The following is an 8,839-nucleotide window of genomic DNA, read 5'->3' as shown; positions in this document are numbered from 1 at the left end:
TATCCATATTTAAAGTGAAATAGTGTAAACTGTTTTAGTGTTTCATTGTTCAACAGTCTGACAGCAGTGGGGAAGAAGCTGTTGTTGAACCTTGCGGTCCTCGCTTTCAGACCAGTCTCTCAAAGCGCTTTATTATTATGGAAGTGAGTGCTATGGGCCGGTAGTCATTCAGACTAGTGATGATGGGTTTTGTTGGAACAGGGATGATGGCTGAGGTTTTATAGCATGAAGGCACAGCGGTCTGACTCAGGGAGATGTTGAATATGTCTTTCTAGACACCAGACAGTTGGGATGCACTCTCTCTAAGCCAGGTATCATGTCTGGACCAGCAGCTTTAGTGGGTAACGTTTTCATATTAATGAACGTCTGTTACATTCACTCCATTGCCAAATAGGTTGCTACAAAGCTAATTAAGACTAATAGCTCCACACAACTCTCTGTGATTGGTTCCAATGTGAACTATTCATACAACTGAAATAAACATAACTAAATCCAGCACAAACCAGTGGGTCCAAACCTCCTTTATACCAGGTCTATTAATCTCTTGCTTGAGGGTTTCTGACCTTTCACCAATGCTTTAAATCCATTTTTGGAAATGAAACTGTTACTTGTCAACCAAACATACATGTGATGGGAATAAATTGTTAAGATGAGTTATTATTTACAGTCATAACCCATGATGAATTCTACTCTTACTGCCATCATTTTGTCAGAGGCTAGGCATCTTACTACCAAATGAAACTGTAATATTCTGCATTTTTGTAATTCTTTGAATCAAAATCCTAAATTAACACCAGTGGACAATGAAGTCAGTATAATCTAAGCTTGACAGTCTAACTGTTTAATAGAAATAACTCTTATTTTCTTTTCATGACCCAAGGTTTAGACTTTAAGATGACGGCTAACTACAGCGGGTTTGACACCACCATGTACAACCGACAGGGCTGTGGGAGCAGCACCTGTGAGGGAGTGTCAATACTCAAGATGCTGCATGTGAGTGTGGTCAAAAGATGAGATGCCTGAAGAGTGTTTATCTCTTATCTTTGCCCTCCTTTGTCATTTCTCAACAAAAAAACTGTGATTGCACTGAGAAGTGTTGTGCTGATTTTTTATGCACTTCCCATTTTGAGGTTTGATTGTTTCTCATCCCTAGATGTCATGGCTCACTTAAACGTAAAATTATAAATGAGTAATTTTGTCAAGCTGTTCCAGGACAGTTTTTGTAGGAAAATGTTAACTATTAAAAACATGTGAACTTTACAGCGACCAAACACTTCTCTGCAGACTCACAAGTTTGCACCAACAACCTCACCATTACAGGATTTGCCATTTTAGTGGTAGAAAGAAAAGATGCAAATATCTCCATCAACAGCACCCTAAAAAGGGTCAGCCACAGGAGGATGTTGAGCTTCTGGTTTTTTCTTTAGTTCATGATATAACTACAGTGTCTGACCCTTGGCAGTGGTGGTTTTTGGTTTCACACAGTAAGTGACACACTTACAACACTTCTTTGATGACAGAATTGCTGCGTGTACTGTATCTTTCTGCAGAATAATGGTGATGTTGGATGTGTTATGCTGGGGCCTTCCTGCACTTATGCCACCTTCCAGTTAGTGGAGTAAGTATGACTCTATTTCTCTTTAATTATACACCACAAAACAGCTGATTGACTTTAAACTTTTCACCCTGTTGTCTTCCTCAGTGAGGAAATTGGCCTAACCCTGAGCATTCCCATCATTTCTGCTGGGAGTTTCGGCCTCCCATGTGACTATAAGTCCAAACTGACCCGAATTCTGCCTCCGGCACGCAAGATCTCAGACCTATTATTCAACTTTATGAAGGAAGTTTTGCCATTTAAGGAAGATCCTTGGAAGCATGTCTATGTCTACAAGAAGACCATTAACACAACGGAGGACTGCTTCTGGTGAGCCAACGTGTGCTGCAATTCACCTGATTGAGCTTCATTCAGCCCTACAGCATGTGTCATTTTTTGTTGTATTACCTTGCTTTTGCCACAGGTACATTAGCGCATTGCAAGCACCCTCGGCCAACTTCGCCAAAAGGACAAACAGAGAGATGCTGCTTGGGGAAGAGGAGATAAAGGCGAAACTTACCGATAAAAATAGACAAAGCAACAGTGGGTATTTTGTTTGTTTGACTTACAGTACATATTGTCTTTATAAAGCACATTTAACCCATGTCGACCAAAGTCCTGTACAGACGGAGGTAGCAAACATCACAATAAAGAAAAAAACTAAATAATCTACAACGCATGCAGCTGTAGGCACAAATATACAGCTCATAGGCACATGCATGCCAAAACAGATATCAGACACATCAGGAGGATAGAAACACTGGTGATTAAAAGTGTGGTTTCAACCTGAACTGAGTCAACCTGAGTCAATGGAGGGGCCAAATCTGACAGGGACTGTCTATGGGCCGCAACAGCACGGTCACCCCTTAATGTATCTCAATCCATTAACCATTTCTTCCTGAGCTGTCATTCCTTCATCAAAGCTTAAAAGACAAATGTCTATGTTGACATAATCTAATATATCTAATCAGAACAGTCACAACACTTGCACACATAAAGTGGAAAGGGAACAATACCGGGCCAAAACCTAATGTATTGTGGCCAAATTGTTACAGGGAGAGTCAGCGGTGTATTTATAGGCCTAGATGGTAATAATGAATTACTATAACCAGTGCTTTAAAAGAGTTGTGTTAAATGTACATACAGCTCAAACATTTCCATTCCTGTTTAAGTGAAACTGATTTATTTATTTCAGTTTTCATCTTATGTGGCTGCCTTGACGATATTGTTACAATAAAGGAGAAAGTGGGCCCGATTGATGAAGACATCATGTTCATTCTCCTGGATATTTACAAGTAGGTCTATGATTTCACCATTTTGCCCATGCACTGTCTCTCGTCCCTCTCTCGTGTAATAGATGTGCAACTTATTTTTCTGTTCAAAATTTAGAATTTTAAACTCTAAAACCTCTAGAGATGTAACATTTTGAATGCATAGAAGTAACACTGTTCACAGTGACACCCTTCACCTTCCTCCAGCCCTGAGTATTATGTCAACACAACATCCAGTAAGGGTATGGAAGATGTACTGGTGATCACTCTGCCACAGAGGAACTACAGCTTTGCGGCACAATCATCATTCAACAACACGGTGAGCAGCAACTTTAACAGGACTGTGTAGGGAAACATGTTCTTGCGTAAAACTTTGACTTTTCTTTGTCTATCTTTCTATTAAAGATAAATGACTATGTGGCCGGGTATCATGATGGGGCTCTGCTGTTGGGCAAAGTACTCAGAGAGAAAATGCTCAGTCAGCGAAATAACAAGGGATCTTGTAATGTGCCTCTGAGTGACCACCCTTTTGGTAACGCCTCCTTCTACGGTGCGTAAGATGAGTGACGACTCAAGGTCACACACTGTGTTGTTTTATTGTTAGTTTTATTGTTACATATTGCAGTTATGAGATTATGTAAAAAGTCTTCTATAGCTAAGTACAAGGATAAGTACTGGGTCCTTTTCACAGTATCCTGGATCGCACATTGTTTGTTCCCTAGTTTGCGTTTTTTTAAAGTCTCCAATCTCTGGTGTCCTTGAAGGCACCATCTGAGTTGCCAAAATTCTCCTGGATTGCAAAATGCAATACTATGTCACTTTTTTTGATGCATGCAGTTAAGTGAGTTTGATAGGGTTAGGGTTAGACTCGTTATTTGCAGGTCTATTTTTGTAATTTTGTGTTACATTTTTGTGATTAAATAATGTATATATATTTGAGCTTTTTAATCATTTTCAAATCCAAAGCAAAGACATTAAAGCTCATTAAATACTCATTATGTTTTCATATTTTTGGATGCATTCTCAAATAAAAATAACTGTAGCTGAGAAATTAACAATGCTATCTATGTTGTGTGTGTGTGTGTGTTTGTGTGTGTTTTCTTCACATAGGTATGGGGGGACACTATGTGCTTGATGAGTATGGTGACAGAGATGTGAACTTCTCCATGATTTACACGTCAACTGTCACTGGCAAGGTGAGAATACTGTCAATTCAGCAGTTCACACAGACAATGCACACATTTGTTTTTATACTTTGTCTTTTTCTCTCTCCAGTACCAAACCCTGTTAGTGTTTGATACATCACAAAATAAAACCATAATGACAGACCCAAACCCCGCCCTGCGCTGGAATGGTCATCTGCCTCCTGATGTGCCAAAAAATCCACATGGTAATATTACGAATTAGAAATACAGTGGGATTTCATTGTCTTTATTCTCAGTACGGATGTAAAAGCTTTTTTGTTAATGCCGCTGTTTGTGTGTGTGGGTGTGTGTCTATGTGCTTCCAGACTTAAATTTGCAGGATGTGATTGTGATCGTTCTGAGTGTCAGTGTTGTCGTGGTGACAGCCATCGCTCTCATCTTCTACAGGTAAACAGCATACACGTATCACAGATGCATCACATGTGCTAGATGTAGAATTTTAGCATCAGCTGCATTTGCCAAACAGGAACAGTTTTTTTTCACAACAGGTGGTTTTAACTGCAGCTCAGAAAACTGAAACACCAGAAAAATTAGTGATTTTCTCCATGTTCACATTAGCTCATAATGCTGTTGTATAAATGTAGTGATGGGATGCACTCTAAAAGCAAAAGAGTTACCCCATAAACATCCCCTGTGCTCATAATGTGTGTATTTACACTGTGTGTGTGTGTGTGTGTGTGTGTGTTGTGTCTGTGTGGTGGTGTCTGTATGTGTGTATTACCTGTGTGTGTGTGGGTGTGTGTGTTGTGTGTGTGTGTGCGTGTGTGTGTGTGTGTGTGTCTGTGTGTGTGTCTGTATGTGTGTCTGAATGTGTGATTAATGCTAGGCAGAACAGGAAACAGCGACTTTTGCAGAAGAGGTGGTCTCACATCAACCCTCATCTGATTGGTCCGCTGGATGAGAAGGAGGTCTCGCTGAAGGTAAACAGCCTCATCAATCAGCTGTTTCCTGTAATTTAGATACAGAGGTCAGAAACCTTTCTATGATGAGCGATAACAATGTTTGACCCTGTTCATAATAATGAACATATGTATAATAAACTAATTCCAATGTTTAGGAATACACTAAGCTGCCGTCTGTTGCCTGATTTTTTTGGAGGTACACAAACTTAGTATTACACCTGAAGGCAAATGAAATGTTAATGTTAAAACTAGACACCGTCTTGGGATGGGATCAAACCAGCCGCGGTGCCAAATCGGACCAGAGGCGTAAAGTTGGGGGGGGGGCAATGCTGTCTTCCCTACTTACCATCCTCTGCTTATTGCAACCGTTATCAGACCACACCCATCTTTGATTTTGGCCTTCATTTTTTATCTCAACTCCACACCTGTAAAGTTTGTAAAGTGACTGAATTTTTCACAGTTATCGGGCAAGGAGAAAACATTACCAGCCTTGCTGTTGCAGCTGCTGAACACTATTGTGTTCTTGAAATTTGATGAGATCACAGATAAGAACATTAAATCAGATTAGTGTGTGTGTAACAGATCGATGAAGATAAGAGGAAGGACAGCACCTTCTTCAATCACAGAGGCCGCTATGACAAGAAGGTACCAAGAGTCCAACTTCTAAAAATCAATTTAATAATATAGTTATGACAAAAAGGAAAAGAAAGACATGACGTGTCTTGTTTCTTTGTATTCTTCAGCCTGTAATCTTGAAAGAGCTGAAGCACACGGACGGAGACTTCACCGAGGACCAGAGGATTGAGCTCAACACTGTAAGACACCACTGTGTTAGGCCGATTCCTTGGCCCTACCTCTGACTTTCTCTCCTCTTTCAGCTCCGCATTAATGTCTGTGTGAGATTTGAGGTATTTGTCATGTCATAGCAGGACAAGTATGTTTCCCAAATCTTTTTAAAAACCCTTTCTGTCCAACCTCCCTACCCCTCCCGACCCCTTCCGGTCTTTTCATCCTCGCCTCCTCTTCATGTTTTAGCTGCTGCAAATAGATTACTACAACCTGACCAAGTTCTACGGCACGGTGAAGTTTGAGTACGGAGTGTTTGGGGTGTTTGAGCTCTGTCAGAGGGGGTCCCTCAGGGTAAGCGCAGACCATCACTCACACTGTGTTTTGCATATCCCTGCATGCATAAGTCAGATCCTGCTGGATTAATGTGATTATTTTTTTCCTGAGGATCCACAAAATTGATCAACATCTTGAGATAGGATCTTTTAGAACCTTTGCTATTTCATCAGAAATACTAGGTTACTTGAATTAAACACTTGGAACATGTGTCTCAGTCTTGTGCAATTTATTTATTTAATTTAAATAACAATATTTAGTTCAGAAATAAGGGCTAAGTAGTTATATATTTGTTTTGTCTTGTATTTTACAATTTGGCTGACTTAAAAGCATCTAAAGAGACCTTGCTTTTTCTTTTTTACTATATATTTTTTACTGTTACTAAGTTTGCTTAAGTAACAATTATTTTGTCATTAGTCTTAATTTTTTTTTTTTCTTGCTCTAAACTTTTTTTAAACCTTCATTGTGAATTGAGCTGCACTGAATTCAACTGTATGACTTTACTTCATGTTACACACACACACACTCATGAGAGAGCTCAGTGGCCTCCCTTTATAATGTCCAATGTTTGCTGCTCACACACACATGCACACACGCACATGCACACACGCACACACGCACACACGCACACACACAAACCCACACACCCTTGCTTGTGATGTAAGTAAGTGTTGCACAGTTGCATTATAACTGAGTACAGAGAGCAGAGTAGTAAGAGTGATCAAATATGAACTTTTGTTTTTCACCCAGTACATTCTGAACGACAGGATCTCCTACCCAGATGAAACCTTCATGGACATGGAGTTTAAGATATCAGTCATGTATGACATAGCAAAGGTATGTTTTGCTTTTGTTAATAAAGTTTTTGTGGGCATGTTACATATTCCTATACTTAACCAAATAGGAAAGCAATACAAATTCCACAGAAGGAAAATAAGTGAAGTGAAAAAATTTTCATTCAGTGATTTATTTTCGATCTGGACATGGTCATAATAATCAGTTATACTGTTCAATGTATTTTTACCTCACTTGCACTGCATTTTAGGGAGAGTAGGGTGATACAACAAAAAACAACCAGGTCACTGCGGTCCTGCTGCTTTATATCTTTTACAGGGCATGTCGTACCTCCACTCCAGTAACATCGAGGTCCACGGTCGCCTCAAGTCGACCAACTGTGTGGTCGACAACCGCATGGTGGTCAAGATCACTGACTTCGGCTGTCACACCATCCTGACCCCAGGCAGAGGTGAGAATTAGTTTTCAGTGAGGTCTATTAAAAAAAAAAATCTAAAATCTGAATATAGACTCAGCTCATAGACCTCTCCTCTCCTCTCCTCTCCTCTCCTCTCCTCTCCTCTCCTCTCCTCTCCTCCCCTCAGACATGTGGACGGCCCCAGAGCATCTTCGTAAAGGTGGGGTGTCTCAAAAAGGCGATGTCTACAGTTATGCTATCATTGCTCATGAGATCGTCATGAGGTGGACCCCGTTCCACACACAGTGCTGCTCTGATCCTGCAGGTAGGTCTGGATAAGTTGGGACACTATTACATAAATTGTGACACTAACTGTAAACAAGACAGGTTTGTTGAGATTGTTGGGATGTTGATGCGGAACAACCACAGACTCAGTAATTGCCCTCAGCTCTAAGACCTGCTCGCATTGATTACATTATAATGTCATTTAATCCTTAAGAGAAGCTCTACAGAGTGCAGTATCCCAGTGGGATGAGCTTCTTCAGACCGGACCTTAACTTTGACGGTGCATCAGAGAGGGAGGTCGAGGTAAGAGAGCTGGTAAACATTGTAGCGATTGACGGTTCACAAAGTAAAGCTGCTTGGTCAAATCAAGTTAAATCTTTTTTATCTTTCTCTTTCCCCATGTGTATGTATGTTTTCTTTTTTTGTGTATACAGCTGTTCACGCTGATAAAAAACTGTTGGGACGAAGAGCCAGAGCGAAGGCCAGATTTTAAGAGAATAGAGTCATCTTTGCGTAAGATTTTCAGGTGTGTCCACGCTACGCATTCAATTCAAATTCTTTCCCTTCACACTTCATGGCCAAATTTGAGTGGACACCAAAACATTACACCTATACGTGTAATACAGGCCATTCAAGTTCTTCCACACCAAATTGAAAAAAAGCTAAATATTTTGTGATTTCTGGCAATATAAGTCAAATGCACTTGACTGAACATGCTAACCTTTCCATTAATTAGACCTAAGGCGCCAAAACTATGAAAAAACAGGGATGTCCACATACTTTAGGCTCTATAGTGTATGCAATCTTTATTTATTGTTTATTACATGAGATCATTCCTGCTGCACTACTCTCGTACTTGATTCATTTATGATAGAATGATAGAAACAGTGACTTTAATGTGACATGTTTTTCACTTTGACACAGTAACCTGCATAACCAAGCCAGTGAGACTTACATGGACAACCTGATCCGTCGCCTGCAGATGTACTCCAGGACCCTGGAACATCTGGTAGAGGAGAGGACCTCTTTGTACAAAGCTGAGAGGGACAGAGCTGATCGCCTCAACTTTATGCTACTTCCTGGGTAGGTTTATACCCAACAGTCCTGACATAGTCATTTACAGAGGACGACTGAAAAGATGTTTAAAGCTGCACTAATATATTTTTGTATTAAATATTACTGAAAAATGTTACATCCAAAAGGTTAAAGGTTCAACTTCACAGTGGCATCATAATGCTCTGCAAAAACACGTTTCTAACCGGTATTCA

At 40.2% G+C, this 8,839-nt stretch overlaps 1 protein-coding gene across 1 annotated transcript in view; it reads left to right on the top strand.

The window, feature by feature from the left end:
* The window catches only part of gucy2ca (guanylate cyclase 2Ca), a 14,607-nt gene that overhangs the window by 1,202 nt on the left and 4,566 nt on the right, over positions 1 to 8,839 (top strand). Inside the window, exons 2-21 of the mRNA XM_032536655.1 lie at positions 881 to 993; positions 1,551 to 1,618; positions 1,703 to 1,924; positions 2,019 to 2,137; positions 2,790 to 2,889; positions 3,073 to 3,184; positions 3,271 to 3,415; positions 3,976 to 4,061; positions 4,141 to 4,255; positions 4,376 to 4,457; positions 4,897 to 4,990; positions 5,555 to 5,617; positions 5,716 to 5,787; positions 6,008 to 6,112; positions 6,845 to 6,931; positions 7,208 to 7,340; positions 7,474 to 7,611; positions 7,786 to 7,874; positions 8,006 to 8,097; positions 8,496 to 8,654. Coding sequence (XP_032392546.1) covers positions 881 to 993; positions 1,551 to 1,618; positions 1,703 to 1,924; positions 2,019 to 2,137; positions 2,790 to 2,889; positions 3,073 to 3,184; positions 3,271 to 3,415; positions 3,976 to 4,061; positions 4,141 to 4,255; positions 4,376 to 4,457; positions 4,897 to 4,990; positions 5,555 to 5,617; positions 5,716 to 5,787; positions 6,008 to 6,112; positions 6,845 to 6,931; positions 7,208 to 7,340; positions 7,474 to 7,611; positions 7,786 to 7,874; positions 8,006 to 8,097; positions 8,496 to 8,654 — 2,194 coding nt within the window. The remainder of the gene's footprint in view (positions 1 to 880; positions 994 to 1,550; positions 1,619 to 1,702; positions 1,925 to 2,018; positions 2,138 to 2,789; positions 2,890 to 3,072; positions 3,185 to 3,270; positions 3,416 to 3,975; positions 4,062 to 4,140; positions 4,256 to 4,375; positions 4,458 to 4,896; positions 4,991 to 5,554; positions 5,618 to 5,715; positions 5,788 to 6,007; positions 6,113 to 6,844; positions 6,932 to 7,207; positions 7,341 to 7,473; positions 7,612 to 7,785; positions 7,875 to 8,005; positions 8,098 to 8,495; positions 8,655 to 8,839) is intronic.

The sequence above is a fragment of the Etheostoma spectabile genome, chromosome 15 (assembly GCF_008692095.1).
Source record: "Etheostoma spectabile isolate EspeVRDwgs_2016 chromosome 15, UIUC_Espe_1.0, whole genome shotgun sequence".
NCBI classification, from domain to species: Eukaryota; Metazoa; Chordata; class Actinopteri; order Perciformes; family Percidae; genus Etheostoma; species Etheostoma spectabile.
Note: the sequence above shows the minus strand (reverse complement) of the source record. Positions and strands in the feature narration are given on the sequence as shown.